Raw genomic sequence first — 23,069 nt, 5'->3', positions numbered from 1 at the left:
GTAAAAGTACTAGAGGAGACAGTTACAGCAAACTTCTGCAACTGATCATGGTACCAACCACAAACAAAGGAAATGACAAAAGATACGTTATAGTACTTAGAAATACATTTATTTTTCTGTGGAAACAGTCGGCAAATATGTGACACATAAATGTCCACCAAAAGATTTTAGGTTTAGTGTTTGGCAGCAGGATTTAGAGACTAAATTGCACATATTAATGACAGGAATCAAGGAGTTACTGGTTGTAAATGACACTGTCAAAAGTCCTGGGGAGGAGTGAACTCGTTATGACTTTCAGTAAAGAGAAGTCCAACATTTGGGGAGGCAGGTCAATGGAGAAGGGAGGGGGAGCTGTTACTAGTGTCCTCTTGTAAAGTTCAAGGTACCAGCACAACCCTCATGGTGTTGGTGTAACCAGAGCCTGGGCGCCAGCCGGTCACAACAAGGGCCACATCACCAGACTTGAAGAATTTGTGGTGCTTGCCTGAAGGAAGAGAACATAGAGCTGCTGAGTGAGTCCTGTAGATGAACAACATTCGCCCTAAACAATTTTATGCACAAAGACTCACCAACGTCCAGGGCAAAGTTCACACGTAGGTCAACGTCCTCTGCCCAGACGTCGCTGGCAGGCTTGGTGTAGAGCACAGGATAGACACCGCGGTACAAGTGAGCCTGGCGGGCAGCCTGGCCACAGCGAGTCACGGCAATAATGGGGGCACGGGGCCTGTACCTTGACAGTAAGTGAGCAGACCTAAAGAAGACAGGTGTAATATATTTTAAAGAAATAGAGCTGAAAACATTTTAACAGCAACACTGATTTGCAGAAACCAAAATATTTGGTAAATCAAACTCTTTACCTCTATTTCTACCACTCCCTGAGATAAATTTCCTGCTCTATAGCTGCTAAATGTTCCACGGTGCTCGCTGCCTTTGTTAGCTGTAGTAATGCAGGTTGTGTGCAATGGGATTTCTGCTAAAAATAGCTGCATGCTGCGGCTGAAAATAATGCTATAATTCAACAAAGAAGAGTACAGAAGTTTTAAGCCAGAAAATGTTAGAAATAAGAAATGCTCTAATGCTCCATCAACGTGAATTGTGGGTTCATCACTTATGAGCATCTGGTTTAAATACAAGTTGTCATGTGATTGTTAATACTGAAATATATCAATTAAAGTCATTATTATTACGAAATCCACCCAGCTGACAGCGGAACGACTTCTGTATCATGTCTTATGACGATGAATTCCCAAATGGAGAGGAATGAATCGGGAGTTAAAATTAACTTGTAAAATGTCAGGGTTCAGATCTCAAAAGGTCACAAGTGGTGCAGTGAAAGTTGGCACACTCTGTATGTGCCGTGGGTGTCTGTCATGAAGGTTGAGAGATATTGAAATGCACCAGTTTCTTTGCTCACAACATTTACAAGATGTGGATGTCTAAAGTTCTCACCTGCCAGACTTTGTGAGCACAATGATGGCGGTGGCACAACACTTAAAGGAAGCCTCAACAGTTCCAATAGCAACAGTCTCAGTGGGGTCACGGGTCAGATGAGAGATGCGCCGCAGCTCCTCAAACATCTGCCTGTGGAACATTGCTGCCTCTGCTTCACGGGCAATCTGAACATGTGAAAATAGAAATGTAACGTCAGGCTACAGTCACACAATTTGTTTTTACAAGTAGTTAGTTTGTATTTTAAAAAGGACAGAACAAAGGACACTTAATCTTAATGCAGACGTCTTTATACCTGAAAGCACACTGAGACATGACGCTAAGCAACAGCCACCAGTAGTTCATGTCCTGGAACTGTTGCTGTGCAGACTCTCAGACTAATTGAGAAACATGGCCACACAGTTAAAGCACAATGCAAGAGACAAAGAGAGTTCTGTAGTAGCAGATGATTGACGAAGTGATGCAACAGGCATACAACACATACTAAACAAGCTGTTAGTAAAATCCAAGTGGATATTATTTATGTGTTGACAAAAGGGACTTTTCCTCATATGATCTACAAAATATATCACCCATTACAAACACAAAGATTCCTGCCTTTCAAGTGCTTGTTCTATTTGTATTTACTGTTGCACGGAAATGGAGCTCACACTTTATTGTTAGTTTTTTAAATGTATCCTTGAACTGTTCTTGGGGTTTTCATGGCCACTACATCAAAGCCATTCTTTCTATTTTAAGTGTGAAAAGAAGCTTCATAAACAAATGTATCCACAAACAGAGAGCATGTGCCCATAAAGCTTTAACAAAGAAAAAATACATCTACATCTGCACACTTTAAATGTAGTGAATAGTGCATAAGTTACTGCAAAAACACTGTTACAGGTTTTAACATTGCCCATTCAGTGAACATATAGCAGCACTGAGGTAACTGGAAGGCTCCTACCAAGTGCTGTGTGCGCACAGCCTCCAGGGGATAGTCTCCCTTGGCAGTCTCACCGCTCAGCATGATGCAGTCATTGCCGTCCAGAACCGCATTGGCTACATCACTGGCCTCAGCACGAGTAGGGCGAGGCTTCTTGGTCATGCTTTCCAACATCTGTGGAGGAAACATATCATTTACATTTGCACACATACTGTGATAGAGTTTGTGTTTTCAGCCAAGGTGTCACTGACCTGTGTGGCACAGATGATGGGCTTGCCAATCCTGTTGCACCTGCCAGTCATCATCTTCTGGGCAAGGAAGACCTTCTCTGTGGGGATTTCAATGCCTAGGTCTCCACGGGCAACCATGATGCCATCACTAGCTTCCAGGATCTCATCGAATCTATCAGACAAAAACAAACAGTTACAAATATCCTAAGCTTCTGATCTGTACAGATTTAACTGTGTTCACTCATAATTCAGCCACCTGCGCACACCCTCGTGGTTCTCCAGCTTGCTGATGATCTTAATGTCTTTGCCCTTCTCACCCAGCACTTTCCTGACAGCGTGAACATCAGCAGCCTTGCGGATGAAGGAGGCAAAGACCATGTCAACACCCTGCTCTACGCCAAATTGCAGGTCCTGAATGTCCTTCTCTGACACAGCAGGCAGGTCAACAGCAGCTCCAGGCAGGTTGACACCCTTCTTGCTGCCTAGCAGACCACCATTTTCAATCTCACACACCAGGTGGTCGTTACCTTAGGACACAAAGAATTAAAAGAAAAATTAAGCCCACAAATAAACAATCAAACTTGGACAAGATGGAGATGGAACAATTAGGTATACTTACAAATTTCTTTAACCTTGAGGGAAATCAGGCCATCATCAACATAGATATGGCTTCCCACCTGCACGACCTTGGTGATGTTCTTGTAGTCGAGCCACAGAATTTTATCGTCACATTTTTCCTTGTACTCGTCGTTTAGTGTGACCTTGATAGTCTCACCCTTCTTCAGCTCAACCTCTGCGGTGCCACTCTAAACGAGGCCAATAAAGTGTATTGATTTTCACACTGAAAATTACCACTTTGTACAATAATTTATGCAGCAAATTAAAAAAACAGCCTCCTCAGAGCCCTAGTAACGTGGCAAGAACTCACGCCCTTGATAAGTCCAGTCCTGATTTCTGGTCCCTTTGTGTCCAGAGCAATTGCCACTGGTCTATAGTCAACAGATCCAGGTACGAAGCTCTCAGCTGCATCACGGACATTCTTGATGGTCTCAGCATGGTACTGTATGTCAATTAAAAAGTATTACATTAGTATTTTTTTTTTTTTAATTCTTTGTTTCTATTTGTTCATTAAGTTCTCAAGAAGTTAAATTTAAGTTTGTACAGCAACAGGTGGATAAAATTGGTCAAGCAGTCACACTTACATCATGGCACTTTCTACATAATCATATTTAGTAAATCTTGAGTGACAACTGCAGCCCATTTTTAGCACATTGCATTGTTCTGCTTCAGTGCACAGAAATAGCTGTACACAGCACTACACTTTTTCCAAATTTTCTACTTAATGTGATAAATGTGCAGAGCTACTACACTGCCTGTCTATGACTATGGATCTCTGAAATACATACTACATGCAAAAATAGAATAAGAAAGTCACTGATGGATGTATTCAGTCAATAATGACGGCCTCACTGATTTTCCTATGTGCCTCCTGCTCGTGCTGTTACTGTGAGGCTGAGTCTCACAGAAAACCTATTTATAGCTGCACTGACAACTGACACACAAATGATATGAGGTCAAATTTATTTTTGCTCTTCTCATAATAAATGATATTTCTAGCTTTTGGTGATTTTTCCAAGTGATAATGATAATCACTATTATTTTGTTGTTGTTAAAAACCTAGGATTTCCATTAGTTAGCAAAACAGAGCTATAGCCAATCACCAATGCACAGACAACTCAGAAGTCACTTTAAGAGTTGAGTTACATTGTAAGAAAATCACTGCAGTTAACCTTTGAGGATCCAAATGTCAACCATGAGTGCCCATAGTACAGCCAGTGATAGATTTGACAGCTCGTGCACTCAGGTGACAGGGAAAAAAGTAAAAAGGCATGACTTTTAAAGGCGAGGGGTTAGCAGCATAAGGTCGGTCAAAGATTTGGCCTTGTTACAACTGGCTCGCTAAATCACAAGTTACAACACAGACCCAGCACTGAAGGGGCAAGGACAAGCTCAAAGATCACATTACAACCACAAGTAATGTCATACTGTTGCAGCTGTAAAGGGTAAAGCGCTGGTAGAGGGCAACGAAACTGCCGCTGCTCTGCTGTGTCTGGCTTTAAACTCTCAAGCATGTTGCGCTGTTGGCTGTGCCCTAATCAGGGGTGTCACAGCAGGTGTTTTGTTGTTGAAAGCTGATGGTAAAATAACCGTTGTGACGTTGACATTTGCAATTTGCAAAAGTTTGAGTAAAGAGATGCACAAATTAATCACAAACTATCCTTCACCCACCTCGTGGGTACCATGAGAGAAGTTCATTCTTGCGATGTTCATCCCAGCCTTGATCATTTCCTTGGCCATCTCCACAGATCGGGAGGCAGGTCCTACATTGACACATAGATGAATAGGGAGAGATGGATGTTTCAATGTCAGTTAGGTTCTGTGGAGGGTTAATAATAATAAAAAAAAAAAAAAGGGTCTGGAACTGTCTGACCAATTGTGCAGATGATGCCAGTGTTGCGAGATACAGCAGGCTCAGAATCAATGTCCAGCAGAGACATGTGCTCAATGAAAGTGTCTGCCATGGCAGCATGCAGCTGCTGGGAGTGGATGATGGAAGATCCTGAATCCTTAGGCTTCGACATGGCTGGATCAGTGTCTGCAGGAAACAACCTGGGGAAACAAGAAGGAAACATAAGAAGTGGAGGTATCACAAAGAAAAAAGACCAGTCCAGTTAAAACAGGTTAATACATGGACACAGTGGCTTCCCTTTAAACCAGCAAGTTGCAAATTAAGCTCGAAAAAGGCAACACATCATCACAAAATAAGGCAAGGAAACGAAACCAGACATTAGGAAGGAAGTTAAAATAAGATTCAGTTAATTAGTTGAATAGAGAAGTGCAGACTTATAATAAAGTGTGATCTTTCCACGGATTAATTTTAAGTCAGTGCAGAGTGGCTGTGTAAGGTGACCGAACAGCCGGTGCAAAAAACAACAAAGACAGTATGTGCCTGTCTGACTGCACATAGTCTCCTACATTCCAATGGGAGACTATGTGCAGCTAAAGAAGAGGAGCTGGTCACTTCTGTCCGAGGCTAAAGGTGAGTCATACACAAAGAACCACTCCAGAAAGCTAAAAGTATTACTTTTCCAAAAAGAATGCAAATTAAAGGACAAGGCAGAGTTATCAGCATTCATCTTACAATCTACTACAATGGAGAATACAACAGCACAAATGTGTGGTGTCAGTCAGTGCATGGAAATGTATGTGTGTGTGCCTTTGGCCTGTGTGTTTGTGTCCAGACACCATTACTGTCCCAAGTATTCACCTAATATTTACAGACTGCAGAAACACTGTCATTAAAACAAACAACACAGTGTAAAGGGACATGAGATGAGATTGTTTTATATAACATATTTCCGCCACCTTTCAGGTATTTCTGAATAAGTCCACAACAGGTTAGTGTAATAATTGAAGCAACAAATTACAATAAAAAATCTTTTAACTATCATTTTTTGCACCAAATGACCTCTAGAGTGTCAATGTTCAGACAGAACACGGAGAGAAAGCCAGCATTGCAGCAACACAATAATTAGAACAGAGGGTCGAATATATATAAAACTTGTGCAAATAATGGATAAAGGTTAGAGCCACATACGGTACCTTTACTATATCATCACAGAGTAACTTATTTGAGGTCTGTATATACACAATTACGTTTATGCAAAAAATATTGTGTTCAATAATAATACAAATATAATGTCAACACGTAATTGTTAACACAGTATGAGATCCAATTCTACTGTCAAATCTTTTTTCCACCATGAAATGAAAACATTTTTTCTTTAAACTTAGCAGATTCAAGCACCACTAAGATAAAATCTCCTCTCTCCTTGGTCTCTGTTACGGTAATTTCTTTGCTGACACTCACCTACTGGGAGAACTTCGCAGGGCGCCACTGGTTCTGCTGGAGCGACCGTTTTTATGCCCCCCCACACCCCCACTAACCGGGACTACTTTCCTGCGCAAACACGTGAAATAGACCGCGACATTAAAGGCGGAATGCGTGAGAATGAAGGAAGGTAAACGTTCAGCGTGATCGTGTGAAAGATTCAGCACATCACACACGTCTCCTCTGATGTTTTAACACTTAAACGTGAGCCTGTTTTTCCGTTAAATTATAAGCGAAGTCAATGCATGGTGATTGGTTTATATGTAATTACAATACGATTAATCGATCAATTCATGAACATTAATATTTGTACTTTACCGGAGTTTTTTTGTTTAATGTTACTTTTTACCACACTACCCCAATACGATTATTTGAAAACTTTAGTTGCTAGTTACATTTTGCAGGTGTATGTTTTTATCAGAATATAATCAACTACTAAATTATATTATTATGTATTAATCACCCATCAGTATATGAAGTGGTTGAACTGAACTCCACTTTTACCAACTGCTGTTACTGTTCCACACCAGATTTTGCCGTTTAACCCAAATTTTAAGTAATGCATTTTTTTCTTTCCTAATTTCTATTGCTATTTGATTTTTAATCTTTGAAGGTTTGTCAAATGCATTCAGAGGAGACAAAAAATATACTGCACCTGACAATACAGCAATCAATACTGCATGATTTTCTTAGTACTTGGGCTTTTGCCCTTTCAGTAAAATTCTAAGTGTGTACTTAGTGTTCAAACTTGAGTAAAGAATTTAAAGAGGTAGTATTTCTTATTCTACACCTCTGTATGTATGTATGTATGTATGTATGTATGTATGTATGTATGTATGCATGTATGTATGCATGTATGTATGATGCTGGGCTCTATGTAGCATGGGCAGCATGTTAGGAACTGAATGTACCTCACCAATCCCACTCCACCTACTGGCTTGTTCAGCGTGTACACAAAGGCCACTCTCCTAAGTTGCTACTATCTTTTACTATCTTTTTTACAGATCTAAGATTTTCCTGGTTTTCTCAATTTTTAACCAAAACTTTACAAAGTTTTGATAACCTGATCAGAAAAGAGAAATCAGAAATCCCAAGAATAAAAAAAAAAAAAACAACAACATGTAACAAAGCTTTTTAACAAAGTAAAAATAAAGACATTCTACAATACATCCCATACAATGATCCCTGAATAGGTGGAAACTTGACTCCAAACTGACATTCATCTTCGTCCTGTTCAGCTAAACTGATGTTGAACATTAAGTGTGAAAAGATTTTAGTCTGTAATATGTTTGGACTAAAAATGTAAAACAAAATAAATGAGTATGTATGCATTTCTTAAAAAACTGTCACTTAATAATTATAAATAAATTCATCAAACAAAGTATAAATTGTGAAAAAAATAGTTTGTACAGTTTTAATGAAAGGACTTTTAAAAAGGACAATTCTTGCATTAATCTAGTAGATGAATTTTGATGAAGTAACATTTTCAATTTACAACCTGATGTTTTGTCAGTTGTGAATGTTATCAACTCTAGATACTGTATAGTTTTAATTTGGGGGGAAATCTGAATATTGTAAACCGTATTTATCTTGTGGGCCTAACAAATAAGACGGAGGTTATATAAGCAACACATACAATCTTTATTGTTCTGCATGTTGTGTTTAAGACTCCTTGATTTAAATCACATAAAAAGTTCTGTTGCTTTGTGTTTTGCTGGTTGGATGTTTGTGAACATCCTGAAAAATGGCAGTATACAGTTTACTTACAGTAAAGTATGATTTATGATATTTTGCCCACCCACTTTGATGAAGACATTCTTATTCTGAGGAAAACACTTGTTGAGAAGATGTTTGCAGCCTAGTCAGGTCTAATCTGGTCAGACTGCAGAGCAGCAGGTGACTGCTAACAAGGCTAACTGCAGATTAAGGTCAGACGCACAAGACAGACAGGAAGACTTATACTGTAAATGCCAGTGATCTTTGTTCTCTTCACTGTCCTACAACAGATTCAAAAGCCTGGCATTTTGTGGAATTGGAACTGAAGACAATATGATTTGTGGATTTGTTTGGGTTTTCCTCTTATTATAAAAATTTAAATTCGTGACAGCTATATCACATCCATGGGACAAAGATGCTGTAAGTATGCAAGGAAAAAAGGATGCAAAAACGGTCTCAAAGCTGCAGGTTCGATCCTCAGCATCTCATGACTCTGAACCAGCTGTTTAGGCCGTCAGTATCTGATCTGCAGCCAATCATGTGAAACTAAAGTCTGAGTCTAAACATGTAGGGACTTCCATGGAGAGGACAGCATGCACATAGAGCCCAGCGTCCTCACAGGAGCTTTTGTTTTGGCGTCTCAGGATCATATATGGACTTTTTAAGGTGTTTGTTTTTGCTCATGTGGAAACTCCCCAAACTTTACCTCATAAAGGAAAGGTAAGAGGTTAATTTTGTGGTTTTGTAATTTTTTTTACTAAGAAAGAAGGAGGCAAATGAATATGGTCCTGCTCACAAAATATCGTTTAAATTATGAAGAAAGTACAAGCACATGTTTATAGCCTTAGCCTTATAGCTCAATGCATAGAGCCCTCCCCCCACCCCCCGGGTTAAATGCAGAGAAAGAATTTCATTTTAACATGTATGTGTATATGTACCCAATGACAATAAAGGCTGTTCTTCTTCTTTAATGAAGTCACATACCGACTTTTTTCTTTTGGTGTTTAATTGGGTCAGTCACAGTGTAGTGAGCAGAGCAGATTGTTGCTGATGAAGACGTCCTTACGAAGCGAACGCATGGTGAGTCAAGAAGTCCCCGATTTCCTTCACATATCCATATGTTTTATTTCTAACCTCTCATTGTGTGGCTGTGTTATAGTGGCAGTTTGTTGTGTGCTTTGCCAGGTAGCAAACCTCTCTTAGTTTAGAATTGAAATGGATGCAGTCATCAATGGATTAGGGGCTCAGTTGGTATGGTGGCGGTAGGCGCCCCGCTCTTCCCGAACCTATGTCGAAGTGTCTCTGGGCAAGACGCTGAACCCCCAACAGGCCATCCCGATCCCCAGCCGCGCAGTGCCGTTCCCAAATCCGGTTGAAATTGGGGAGGGTTGAGTCAGGAAGTGCATCCGGCGTAAAAACTGTGCCAAATCAACGTGCGGACAAATGATCCGCTGTGCCGACCCTGAACTCTTGGGATAAGCTGAAAGGACAAATGTGGACTAATATGTTGACTAGAAATGAATTCACTGTTTCCATCTTCCACTCTGATTAAAAATGTAAATATTTTCTGGTTTTCTAAGACTTCTGTGATATTATATTGAATATCAATTTTTACTCAGTTAAATAAATACTTGGCAGATTCAATGACACTGAAAAAAGTTCCGTTTGCTAGACATCATTATACATACTGTTTGAACTGTGTTGTAATAAAACGCTAATTTCTACAGTTGATGTATAATAATATCCTCTGAATAAATATGGTAAATTCAGTAGCAGTCTCTTGGTAGTTTATTTGTTTACAGTCTAGTTTGGCTGGACAGAAGCACTGTGAATAGGAGGGCCATTTCATTGACAGCGTTTCCCATTAACCCAACAGGATACAGAGTGCCAGCGGTGGAGAGAGGCCCAAACTGATGAGGACAGTGAACCAGAGGAGAACCTGTGTGGAATAGCTGTAAACACCATTTTCAGAATTTTATTATGAGCACAGTGGATTTTTAATGCCTATAAATTGATTATTCCAAAGCACAGGTGATCATACAGTATGTTGCTGAATGCTTTAATGGTAAAATGTTTGCACTGTGTGAATCTCATTCACAAACAGAGAAGTGTCTATTAAGGAATAAACACTTTCCTCGAAACCCTTTATTAATCAATATAATAGGATTAAAAAAAACTTTAAAATGCTAAATCATCAAATTCATGATGCTTCACAGGAGTTACACAGATACATAAAACATTACATTATATTCTGTTAGTTAGTGTTTATGTACTATAAATATGCACTGAGGGCAATAGGATAAAGTTTTACCTATGTTCTATAACTAAAGAAACTCCTGCTCAGTCATTGCTGTAGAAACCTGTAAGTGGTTTAATCCTTCAGCCCCCTGTGGTGCTGAGCTGTTTGGACCATAAGGTAAGTGTGTTGTCTCGGCAGGAGAGCTGTGCTACTGACCTGCATCACCACCCCCAGCTGGAAACAGACATTGAGGCAGTCAGGACTTTGTATTCAGACTCTGCAGTCTGTGTCAGGTAAAAGTCAGAAAATATTCTCTTATTCATTGCGATAAGATGAAGGGATCACTTTTCTGCATTATTGAAACCTTTCTTCCTTGTCTTCCACATAGGGAATATGGCTCGATTGATTGTGTAGACATTGACCTAAACATTAATTCCAATATTTTGGAGGTAAGTTACACTAAAAATTCCTTTGATTTAGGTAAAACGAGGTTGCTCTCATGACATGTGGGCTTGATTATGACATTGTTTGGTGGGCTCAGGAGGAGGTAGCCAAGGCCTGGAGGATTAATCCACGTGAGCCCATCATTATCCGTCTGCACTTTTCTGTCTCTCAGTATCTGGATGGACCTGGTGAGCATCAACAACCCTGCCACAAATACAACTTATTGTTGATTAATATGGCATCACAGTGACTGATGTTTCTCACTACAGTGCCTTCAGTTGAAGTCTTTCAACCATCAAACAAGGATCATTTCAATCGTGGAAAACAACTACAGAAGTGAGTTAAGTTAATGTTGGACCCTTCAACATTGATCTACTGTTTTAGGTTTTATCCTCTTTATTAACATAACTGTCTCTGCTCTTTCTGTTCCCCAGAATTCTAACAGATTTCATATCTCAGCAGTGGAAAAATCTGACAATCAAGAACACTGTAGTCCGACCAAAGCAAAGACACAGCTGGTTCAAACCAGGTGGAACTATCAAGAAATTTCGTGCAAGACTCAGCATCTGGCTGCCGCTATCAAAGTATCTAATGATTCGATTAATTCAGCTTTTTTATTTTTGACTGAATGACTTCTGGAATATTTATTAACGTCTTCCCCACTCAATGTGAGCAGGTCAAATGAGCTCCAGGACCCCGTTGTGGGAAGGAGAATCATTCTTCCAGCCATGAAACTGAACCGTTTCTCAAACCATACAACCTCCTATTCCATCAAGAATCCCACCGGAGAGCTTTTCACCTACACACCCAGTGGAAAGGTGAGGACTCCCTCTTCAGTTGAACTCAGTATATATTTCTAAATACAGTTCTCTGGCTTTCACCCAGTTGCTGATGTGTTTTCAAAAGAATTTTCAAGTTATTTCTGTCCCTAAGTTCTGTGTAGTAAAAGGGTTTCTTTTCTTCCACAGAGGGTAGTGGTGTCAGCGGTGAAGTCACCAGCACAGCTTAGTACCAAGCAGCTGTTAGAGCTGCTTTTCTCCTCACAGGCCATCAGGCACTGTAAGACCACCCCAACTCTGCAGCATGGCCTCTTGGTGCAGGTAAAGCAAATGATAAAGCTAGTAATTTGCAGCAAATCACATAAACCTGCATATACTGACAACTAGTGGTGACATCAGTGATTTAGTGTGGCACTCAATGAAAAGTTCACACGTCAGTATTTCTTCTTCAGCACATATATCAAAACTCATCTATGTATAACTCTACTTCAGTGCTACAAAGATATTTCAGAATTCCAGGACAACCAACTCTCTTATATGAGCATATTATTACCCTTGTTGCTGGTTTTCATCAAGAAATCAGACAGGCAGCTGAATACACCAAAGCTGATACAAGTACTGTAACTAGAAAGTTTTACTAACAGCCTGCTTGTAATTTTTAGCCTTTCATACACATGAAGTATTATCTTTATTCTTAGACATCATCTGACAAACAGCTTCTATGCAGCTGTGCTACATTAAACAGTGGCTGTTTGTGATGATGGCTGTGTCACAAACAGTCCTTTTTTAGGACTTTTGTCCTGAGGCTGAGCTGGTGTGGGATTTTCCTCACTCAAATATCCTGTCTATTTAAAAAAAAACTGAGCGAGTGGTGGGGACAATCCCTAGTTTTCAGAAAGTCTATCAGAGTTAATACATTTGAGAAATCTTCCTAGAGCGGGCCGGCCAGCCAAACTACATTATCGAGTGAGAAGGGCCTTAGTCAGGGTGGTGACCAAGAACCTGATGGTCACTCTGAAAGAGCTCCAGCATTTCTCAATGGAGAGAGGAGAACTTTCCAGAACAACCATCTCTGCAGCACTCCACCAATCAGGCCTGTACGAAGAGTGGCCAGACAAAAACCCCTCCTCAGTAAAAGGCATATGACAGCCGGCCTGAAAGACTCTCAGACCATGAGAAACAATTCTCTACTCTGATGTCACATAGATTGAACTCTTTGGCCTGAATCCCAAGTGTCATTTCTGGAGGAAACAAGGCACCACTCACCACCTGGCCAATGCCTTCGCTACAGTAAAGCATGGTGGTAGCAGCATCATGCTATAGGGGTTTTTTTCAGCGGCAGGAGCTGGGAGACTAGTCAGGATTGAGGGAAAGACGAATGCAGCAATGTACAGAGACATCCTTTTTGAAAACCTGTTCCAGAGCACTCTGGGCCTCAGACTAGGGTGAAGGTTCATCTTCCTAGCGTAGCCTATTGTATAAATATATTATTGAATAAACCAAATTTTGGTTACATTTATATACTGTTTGAGACATTTCATAAAATTCAAATGGAAAATGATGAAGTAAAGATTATTTATATTAATCTTTTGTATTTAAATACACTTTGGCAGGAGTGAGGGGCAACAGAGAAAGGGGCCAGTTATAAAAGGCAGGGGAAGAGAGAGATAAGCACAAAATATGTAAATTTGAGAGACAAAGCACATCTCTTATTATTATGATAATGTTGTTGTTGTTATTATTATTTGTAAGCTCAGTTTTTGACCTCTGTGTTTCTGAGACCTTTTCTTTAGTGAAAGAATCAACAAGAATTGGAATATAAAAATGAAATGAAATTGTTATTCTTCATTATTAGTGTGATTTTACCAAGAGACTTACGTATTTATTGTACTTTTAACCGAAGCGCTTTACAATGTTGCTTGTCATTCACCCATTCACACATCGATGGCGGCAGCTACTGTGCAAGGAGCTTACCTCACCCATCAGGAGCAACTTGGGTTTCAGTGCCTTGCCCAAGGACACTTTGGAATGGGAGTCGAACCACTGACCGTGTTGTTAATGTTCTTCATTGTGCACACAGATAATGAGGTATGCTGAGCAAAGACTTCCCACGCTGAATGAATACTGTGTGGTGTGTGACGAGCGGCATGTGTTTCAGAGCGGACCTATGTTTAAGGTACGAGCTGTCACCAAGAAATTTTTTGTAATTTCTTATCTTAATGTCTTAGCACCTGACTGCAAACACTTAACATACGATATGTGTTCTGTTTGGCCTGATTGTAGCCTGCAGTTTGCACCAGGGAGCTATGTGTCTTTTCCTTTTATACATTGGGAGTTATGTCTGAAGCTACAGAAGACGTTGCCACTGGTGCAGAGGTTGGTAACATATGCACACTAGAATACACAGTAGGAGTAATCATAATACATTTAGTAATCTCTGTTTTTTCAGGTGGTTGACTTGCTGGTGGCCATGTGCAGAGCTGCTCTTCAGTCTTCACGCAAGAGCCTCATATTTGAACCGTACCCTTCTGTTGTTGATCCATACAACCCCAAATCCCTGGCCTTTAGTCCTAAGGTGTCAGCTTAACCCATCAAACCTACAGTAATACTGGCTTTATCTGTCATTGAGTATTCAGCATGTTTTTTTCTCTGACACAATCATACATTGTTTTATTGTTACAGAGAAAGAGCTATGACAGGCTGCAAAAAGCTCTCAACAGTATCTTGTTAATCAGGACAATGGCACAGGTGGCTAATCTTAAAATAAATGCTGATCTTTTTTGTCAGAGAATAATATGAAACCTGTTGAATGGGTTCCTGATGTCTCCTCATTTCCAGGGTCCATACGTGGAAATAAAAAGGCAGATGGATAAGACAGACCCTCTCGCTTATCCCTTACTACAGTGGTGAGCGACACAGCCTAATATAGATTTTATTTATTATTCGTATTGTCAGAATGTATTTAGATTCATATGCAGGTTTGTTTTTCTACGTTTAAAAACAGGATTTTAGCAAGCAACAGGTCCCACATTGTCAAGCTTCCACTGAACAGGGTACGATAGAGCAGTTTACTACAATCTTGCATTACATAATGCATTAAGACAGTTTTACAATAATTACTAGCATTAGATCATACATTTCATACTGGTTGAATTTTGTTGTTACTCACACTACCATTCATATCATTTGTTGCATTATAGCAGCTTAAGTTTATGCGCACTCCCCATCAGTTCCTATTGATCAGCAGCCCTCCATCCAAAGAGGCTCGTTTCCAAACTGCCAGAAAACTTTGTGGCAGCACCTTTGCTTTTCAGTGAGTACAATTTGACCCGTGCCACTAAAATACAATCCTCATTTCAACACTTACATACAGAAAGCCTTGCTTGTTTCAGCTTTGGCACTGTTTTCTATTCTTTTCAGTGGCTCCCAGATTGAAAACTGGCACTCCATTTTGAGAAATGGACTGGTTAATGCCTCTTACACAAGATTACAGGTAAATTATTTATATACCACACTGGCCCTAAAATTTCCCTTGAGATATGAGTTTGCCTATTTCACAATGGAAACCTCCACTGATAATAGTGTTACACATACATTTACACCTTTGAAAATTGAAGTTATTAGCAGATTTTACTTCATTTCTTTTTTAGCTTCATGGAGCTGCATATGGGAAAGGCATCTATTTGAGTCCCATCTCAAGCATATCATTTGGATATTCTGGTGAGAATGCACAGTTTATCGCTGTTCCTATAGTATCTATATAAACTGCATGCGTTGCATAGATAAATGATTATAGCAAGTTTCCATTCTGTTTGTTTAGAGATGGGGAAGGGTCAACACCAAGTACCTAACAAAGAAGAACTTATGAAGAAATATAACCGAATAAATAAAATCAAAACGGTAGATCATTCACATTTATTATTTCTCTGCCTTGATGCACTCTGTACAACTCTGTAAACTCCTTTTCATTCCCTCATCCTGTCTTCTCACCTTGCTTTAGAACGAGCTGGGGCAAGCAAGGTTTCTGCAGAGTAGGAACCTGAACTGCATTGCACTCTGTGAGGGTAAATGTGAAATAATATAGAGCAACAAAGGGACTTGATTTAACATAAACTGTTTTTAAATGTTGTCTGCGTGTACTTATAGTCATAACATCCAAAGATCTCCAGAAACATGGAAACATTTGGGTGTGTCCAATATCTGATCACGTGTGCACACGTTTTCTCTTTGTGTAAGTAAAACATGAATTAGCACAGAAGTAACTGACCAAAAACCGTGCAATTAAAGGTTTCCACACCAGTTTTCGAATTTTCTGAACAGCGTTTGTCTTTCTCAGATATGAAAATGGACAGGTGGGAGATGTCCACATCGACACTCAAGAAGCGAGGATCCACAGGGAAATTTTACAAGTAATTGCTTCAAAGCTGTGATGATAAAGAAAATAAATGCAAACGCACATGCAATAAAGCATGGACTGAGAATACTCTGTATTTCTTTGACAAATGAATATTATCAATATAACAACGAGCAATTGGTGTTATATTTATCAATTTACCAGCCAAAGAGTTACAGTAAAATAACCTGAGAGAAATTACATTTTCAACTTACGAACCTGTAAAAGCCTTAATTTACACTTTTATGTAATATAAATGTAAGTCTTATGCAGGCATGTATTTTGTGAAACATTTTTAAATAAAGTTTTAGAGTATTTGGGATTTTGTTGCATATTTAAATGTTTTGTTGTGTGTTTATTTCCTTAACTCAACTTTTTAATTGCTTTTTAGTTTATGGATTATTCGTGTTCTACCACAAGATGGAGGCATAACCAGCCATCTCAATATATGGTCCTTTTCAATACTGTCTGTTGATCAGTGATCCAATAAAACCCTAAAGTTGGGTATATTAGAATATTCATAATGTATGTGGAGACTGCAAATTTTTAAGTTTTATTATCTGGGTGTTGACATTTGTCTTCTGGCCTTCTGCTTACTATAACAGGCACAGCGCACACCAGATGTGTTACAGGAGCCAGTAACAAAAATAAGCAGAACTATATCAACAGCACTGAGACTCTGTGCTAATTGTCCGACTCAGTGAGTAACATGGGGTGCATGCACCATTATAATAGGATATTGTTTCCATATGAGCCCCACAGCTGCCACCTGACCTCTTCTTAAGAAAGCAACAACAAAAACAACTATCTTTGCATCTGGGCACAGATCTTTCCCTGCACGTTTCACAGTACTTTTCCATTTTTATCTAAGTTTGGCAATTTTGAAACTTATACCGTATGATTTTCCTAATAAATGTTATTGGTTCAAACACAGCACAAAATGGGTCAGCTCAGCAGGCGAAGGACTGATGGGAGGAGACTGTGAAGTTGCTGTAATAGCCCAAAGGAAGAAATTTCTCAAGGACCATATGGCTCTGTGATGATAGTGCAGGGGGGAAAGTTGATTTACAAACCCCTTTGTATGTTGCATTTGCTATAACTGTAATTTTGTGTATCTTTAGTCCAGTGACATTGCATTTTTGTGCAATATCTACAGAAACACACATTTAATTCAATATATTCAGCATAAACATAGATTTTCTTTCCAGCTACATGCTTTGTTAAATTTTATAACTCATGCATATGATTTAAGTAATCACATGGACAAACAAAATCTCTGAGCCTTTAAGCATTTAAGAAAAGCTTTACTCCAAACCCAGCAAAGTATTCGACTTGAGACAAAATATTGCATGTTCCTTTAAGAGCACTATGTCCCGCTCTACATGTCTCTCTCTGAGCCTCATGTGTGTTTGTTGGCATCAGCTGTCCTCAGTTCTGAATAGAGCAAGGACGTCTTTTCCTTCACATCAGTGGAATTAGAAGAAGAAATGCCCTCGTCATCTCTACGCTCAAAAGACAAAATGGAAATCCAGTGTGGACAGAAGAAAGGAAGAAGATCAAGATAAGTCACAAGTTTGGAATTCAAAGGTGATCAGTTTTTAATCTCTTATACAAATATCCAAGAAATATGCTTTAAACCTCAGAGGAGATATGCAAATAATCCAAGGCTGTCGCCTCAGAAACAGCTTCCTGCACTGTTATTTTCTTGCTTTCTAAGAAATTACGAAATTCGTGGGTCAGTTGAAAAGTTCATATAATGCAAGCAGCACTGTAATGGAACCTCAACCAGCATCATTTATCCCCAGTCTACTGCCTGCATCTTCAAAACTTAGCTGCACAAAGGAAAGCAACCCCTATCCCATACCCTGCCTAGCAGCAGATGTCCTGCACATGCGAGTAAAAGAAGGAAGTAAGATTCATAATTTGCTGCGATTAGCAATAGCTCGCTTACAAGAGGAGAGACGAGACAGCAATGGGTCATCACTGAGGCAGGTGTTGTTCACTGGCTCAGGTAGGGGACTCACCAAGACTATTACCTGTGTGGAGATTCTGAAACGTAAAATAGGAGGGTTGCACCAGCTGAACAAACTCTACTACAAGACAGTGAATGAGGTTTGGGAGAATTCACAACAGGGAGCACCAGATGTAACCATGCAGAAGACTGTCCCTGCTATCTCTGTCCTGCTCTCCAAGGACCCTCTGGATCCCCAGGAGCCTGGATACCAACCCCCTGAAACCCAGAGTGCCCCTACTTTAGTCACAGAGAGATGTAGTACAACACGTAGGCCTGCTCTCGGTGCCTCCCCACAAGACACAGCCAAGAGACTTTGTCGGGATGACTGGAGTGTGTGTTCAACCTGAACTTCCAAAGTCTGACAATATTGTGAAATATTAGAAAAATAACATAGTAGGCTTGATCACTGGGTTGTTTTATCACATTTGGCAAAAAAAGTAAATATGTCTGAACTTTTATGTTTTAATGTTTATTTACCAAAGTAATTAACTGCCTCTGTCTCCAAGCATGACATTCTTTCATTCAGCTTCACTGAGAATTTAATTTTGTGTATCACATTATAACTTTGTTAAGAGATCGAATTTTTATTATAGCAGCTAAATAAATAATCACCATAAAAGTAATGCAGCCTATTAGTAATATAAAAAGGTTGACAAAGCGCGGTCAAGAAATAGATGGGCACTGTCATTGTACATGTAAACAAAACCTTTGCATTAATAGACTTTCTTCTTTTAGATTTCATGTGAATAATAATAGATCATAAGACCTAACTTAATGGTGTTATTGTTTTTTGACAAATATATGCTTATTTTGAAGTTTAAGTCAGCAATACATCTTCCTATAAAATTCTTATTCTTTTCATTGTATATTCAGTCCGCATATTTAGAGATGCTATTATTAAATTACGGTAGCAAATTTATGTGATCAGCCTCTCTTTCTTTATTTCTTTCTTTGTTTTTTGTTTCTCATATGTTTACATGTATTGTCTTAAGTTTAGCAAAGTAGAGTTAAGTGATTTAAAAAAGATAAATAAAAATCATATAGTTACTTTATAGTTACATACTTGTATGTTTAAAAGAATCATTAATATAACAGGATAATTTTCTTTAAGGCCTAGTTAGACACACTAAACACTGCAAGAATTCTAAAGTTGTGAAAACTAGTGCACTCTATAATGCATTTGTTGTGTACGTTATTGTTTGATTATTATTATTATTATTATTGTTGTTGTTGTTGTTGTTGTTGTTGTAAATAAGGGGAACAGCGATGTCTCGGTGCTCCATTGGCCCATTGTGGATTGTGGGTGTGGTTTAAGGTGGGGGCGTGGCTTAAGGAAGCACCGCTGTACAACCGCAAACCGCGGTTTGCACATGCGCAGCAGGGGATTGACTACGTGACTGACTAGGTTCCTGCTGCTAGACCTCGCCGGGTCGTATAGTGAGCTAGCTGTCCGCATCATGTTCAGAGCTGCTGTCCGACTATCTGTCTCCGGTCTCCGCGGTTTAACCCGCACGCAACCGGGGTGCCAAGGTATTTTCTCAATGTGATATTACCTCTGATATTTTATTTTTAATGTTTTCATTTTGTACCTTCAGAAACGGTCAGTGCAAAGTTGTAACTGAGCTACCTGAAATGAAGTGTGGCTGTCGGCACATTGGGTGGAACGTACTAGCTAGCTGGGATTAGCTTAGCCAGTGTAACTGTCGTTTTTAAAAACATGCCTCACTGTCAAACGTGTTGATGTTTTAGTCAAAATATGAAAACATTCGTAAGCATCGTTACCTTTCATATTTCGAGTGTGAGCTGCTCCAACATTGTTACCGGTGGGTACCTTGGTGGCGTCTGTGTCCTTGCCATGACCCAGTCGAAGGCTCAGACTGAGGCCCTGTGATTTTGCTGCCGGTGCATTTGGCTAACATGCTAACTAGGTTAGTTGACACCTGCTTTTGCTGTTGTCAACTGGCTAGTTAATTGCAAAGTTAGTGTTATGGACGTAAAGTCATGGTTGGTGCAGAAAGCATCAATCGGGAAAAATTTGCGTTACTATTGTGTTGTTATGCTATAGCTAAATTCGTGCTGTATTTCCTTAATGTTATCTATTACGGAAATGAATTAAAACAAATATTGATATCCACTAGATACAGAATGTCAGATTCGCGCTACGTAAATAAATTATATGCACCATTGTCTAAAAAATTAATTTCCTGTTTGTCAATGTTTACTCAACCTGCAATGTGTAGCAGGTTTGTCTTGTCAGGACCTTGGCAGTGATCCACTTACATTACATTATCAAACATCATTTGTCCTTTTTCCACTCCGCTCAGTGTAGGTATCCTTTACTCGTCCGCATTACCTGACACCAGGTGCCACTTTTGATTCTTTGTTATTACGGTTAGATTACCTAACAAAAGATTGTGTATTTCTTTTGTGCAGCTCTTTTGGCATCAAGGTGTTACTCTCATGGAAAGAATGAGACGGATGAGGAGTTTGATGCCCGCTGGGTCACCTATTTTAACAAGCCAGACATTGATGCATGGGAGCTGAGAAAAGGTAAAGAAAAGAAAAATGTTTGTGAAGAGAAGCTGACAGTGAATTACTGAAGGTATAAAACCTTCAAAACGTAGCAAAATATATAAACACTTAAGAGTTTTTTGAACATCCAGCTCTGGCTTAAATAGCTTTTCATCATGCTACAGACAGTTTTGGGTGATTTCCATGTTAAGATAAGATGTAAACTTAACAGTAGATCTGACGTTAGATACCTTGATCTGGTCAGTCTTAGTCGATGGTTAATACAGTGTGTGAGAATACATGCTTCAAATTCATTTGAAAGTGGTAACTCTGTCCATGGAACAAAGCAAATGTTGAGAGCTTTGGTAATGAAATGTAGTGTTATCAAGCAAAAAAATATTAATCTGTTTGAAATTTTGCTTCTTTGACAAAAGTACAAGTTTGTTTCTGGTAATTGTATGTACTTATCTCTACTTTTTACTTCAGTGTTGTTATACTAAAAAGGAATGTTCGATACCATTCTAAAAATATCTACTTTCTAGATGCATCTGATAATATTGCATTCATTTGTCACTGAAACTCTACTTCCTGTATCATACTATATTTGCACCTGTAATTATAATTATTATTATTTTTTATGTTGGGCTGTTTTTGGATGCCCACTAGGAGGTAAAAGCACTGGTTTTGTGCTTTGTGTATGATATGTTTGAGTTGCAAGACAGAGAAGAAGAGGTTATCAGGTCAGTGTTGGTAAGATGTGAACTTTGAGGAAAGGAAGTTCTTGTGGTTGAACCTTACATAACAATGAAAGCAGTAGGTTCACTATAGTGTTGCACATGTGGTTGGTCTACATTATATTTTGTTTATAAGCCTTTGTGCCATTAAGTGACGATTCAATTTTTATTTTTATATGTGGGGAAAAAAAAGATTTCCATACATTATGTGTTCCTCTTAGTCCCAAGCTTATTTGCTTTTACAGGACAACTGTCTGGTTACATTTATTGGGGGAAGTAACTCGCTAAAAAGCTGGTAGCTGTATGTGTTTGTTTTTTTTATTTTAGTGCACATGTAGAAAATATTACTCAGGTAAACTGTATAGCTTTCATCTGTGGATTTATACATGTTTCTCAGCCCTTTGCCACCAGCTTTGCCTTGTAGGCAATTAATGAAATCTAAGAAATGTGACTTATAATAGAAGTTCTTGTCTCCAATTAAAAAAATGTATTGCTTTCAGGGATGAACACACTGATTGGTTATGATCTGGTACCTGAGCCAAAGATTCTTGAGGCAGCACTGAAGGCCTGTCGGAGGTTAAACGACTTGGCCAGCGCTATTCGAATTTTGGAAGCAGTGAAGGTAAAGGAAGAGGCAGCTCTTGGATAATAATTTAGAGAATGTTCAATCTTTGTAGTTATCGCTCATAAAGGTATGATTAATGAATGTTACTATCGGTTATTTCCTCAGGACAAAGCTGGTCCACATAAAGACATCTATCCGTACGTGATCCAGGAGCTGCGGCCAACATTAGATGAGCTTGGCATCTCCACACCTGAAGAGCTTGGGATTGACAAAGTGTAAATGAATAGGTATTACAAATCTGATCAGCCATGTGTTCTCCTATTTTCATGTTTGTCTTAAGATGGCAGTCTTAACTTTTTTTTCTTTCATTCTTTAAAGATATCTCATGGTGGATCTCCCCGGGACACAGAACCCTTGTACTTAAATGTTTGCCTCATCTAATACGTGTGATATTTAATTTGGCCTTTATTAAGTTCTTTTGCTTGTAAAATATTGATGAACATAATAAAGGAAAATGTATCTTTATTAGTGTCACAAGTATTTTGGGAAATTTTAAATAGCCTGATTACTTACCCAAGCAATACTTTACAAGTTGCTTTAACAGAGTCACTTGGTGCATGTTGTGTGTTTGCGTGCGTCTGGACATTCTTCTGTCATTTGCCACCAGGGAGCAGCATTTTCACATGAATGTAAAATCATTGTTCTTTGTTCAGTCTATATCTCATCTGTTCATTTCAGGGAAATTTTACATGCTGGTGAAATAAACTTGTGGAAATGGCAAATGGTGTAATGTTATCAACTCAACTGAAATGGTGCAAAAGCTAATTACAAAATTATTTTTCAAAGACAAAAACAGGATATGCGTTTAGCAGTTTAGGCTAACTTGGGAATACAGATTTTAGTAATATTTTAATTGAAATTTGTTGGTACCCTTTTTCCAACGGTTCAGTCGGGTTTGAAGGGTACGTTCTCCAGACTGCATGTTAGTGCACTTCTTGTGAATATTCAGTAGGATTTAGATCAGGTCTAAAAGAGCCTTTTCAGAATAGTGCAATATCTAGCAATTCTTGGGTTCTTAGCGGAGTGTTTTGCAACATTATCCTGGTGGATGACTCATAACC

At 39.0% G+C, this 23,069-nt stretch overlaps 4 protein-coding genes across 4 annotated transcripts; 3 read left to right on the top strand and 1 right to left on the bottom strand.

The window, feature by feature from the left end:
* Positions 1-86: 86 nt before the first annotated feature.
* Positions 87-6,609, bottom strand: LOC137125676 (pyruvate kinase PKM-like). Its single transcript, XM_067501518.1, has 11 exons — positions 6,533-6,609; positions 5,093-5,271; positions 4,891-4,982; positions 3,530-3,661; positions 3,221-3,407; positions 2,858-3,128; positions 2,623-2,773; positions 2,393-2,545; positions 1,450-1,616; positions 570-751; positions 87-484 (listed from the first exon to the last, which is right to left on the bottom strand). The coding sequence occupies exons 2-11, from the start codon at positions 5,241-5,243 to the stop codon at positions 378-380; spliced, it is 1,593 nt and encodes a 530-aa protein (XP_067357619.1). The 5' UTR covers positions 5,244-5,271; positions 6,533-6,609; the 3' UTR covers positions 87-377.
* Positions 6,610-9,484: 2,875 nt separating this feature from the next.
* On the top strand, positions 9,485-16,347 carry LOC137125151 (protein mono-ADP-ribosyltransferase PARP6-like). Its single transcript, XM_067500154.1, has 22 exons — positions 9,485-9,520; positions 10,146-10,223; positions 10,707-10,801; positions 10,897-10,957; positions 11,050-11,140; positions 11,222-11,288; positions 11,387-11,536; positions 11,629-11,770; positions 11,921-12,052; positions 13,812-13,907; positions 14,015-14,107; positions 14,181-14,306; positions 14,414-14,479; positions 14,570-14,637; positions 14,736-14,784; positions 14,932-15,044; positions 15,152-15,224; positions 15,382-15,451; positions 15,552-15,631; positions 15,732-15,795; positions 15,878-15,962; positions 16,068-16,347. Exons 1-22 carry the CDS (start codon positions 9,485-9,487, stop codon positions 16,159-16,161), a joined length of 1,929 nt encoding a protein of 642 aa, XP_067356255.1. The 3' UTR covers positions 16,162-16,347.
* A 1,550-nt stretch (positions 16,348-17,897) lies between these two features.
* Positions 17,898-18,485, top strand: LOC137125150 (ribonuclease P protein subunit p25-like protein). Its single transcript, XM_067500153.1, has one exon. The coding sequence runs from the start codon at positions 17,898-17,900 to the stop codon at positions 18,483-18,485; it is 588 nt and encodes a 195-aa protein (XP_067356254.1).
* Positions 18,486-19,506: 1,021 nt separating this feature from the next.
* On the top strand, positions 19,507-22,473 carry LOC137126106 (cytochrome c oxidase subunit 5A, mitochondrial-like). Its single transcript, XM_067502546.1, has 5 exons — positions 19,507-19,668; positions 20,572-20,688; positions 21,884-22,005; positions 22,114-22,235; positions 22,327-22,473. Exons 1-4 carry the CDS (start codon positions 19,596-19,598, stop codon positions 22,225-22,227), a joined length of 426 nt encoding a protein of 141 aa, XP_067358647.1. The 5' UTR covers positions 19,507-19,595; the 3' UTR covers positions 22,228-22,235; positions 22,327-22,473.
* Positions 22,474-23,069: the final 596 nt, after the last annotated feature.

The sequence above is a fragment of the Channa argus genome, chromosome 4 (genome assembly GCF_033026475.1).
Source record: "Channa argus isolate prfri chromosome 4, Channa argus male v1.0, whole genome shotgun sequence".
In the NCBI taxonomy this organism is placed as follows: Eukaryota; Metazoa; Chordata; class Actinopteri; order Anabantiformes; family Channidae; genus Channa; species Channa argus.
The sequence above is the reverse complement of the archived record's forward strand: the minus strand, read 5'-3'. Positions and strand labels throughout refer to the sequence as shown.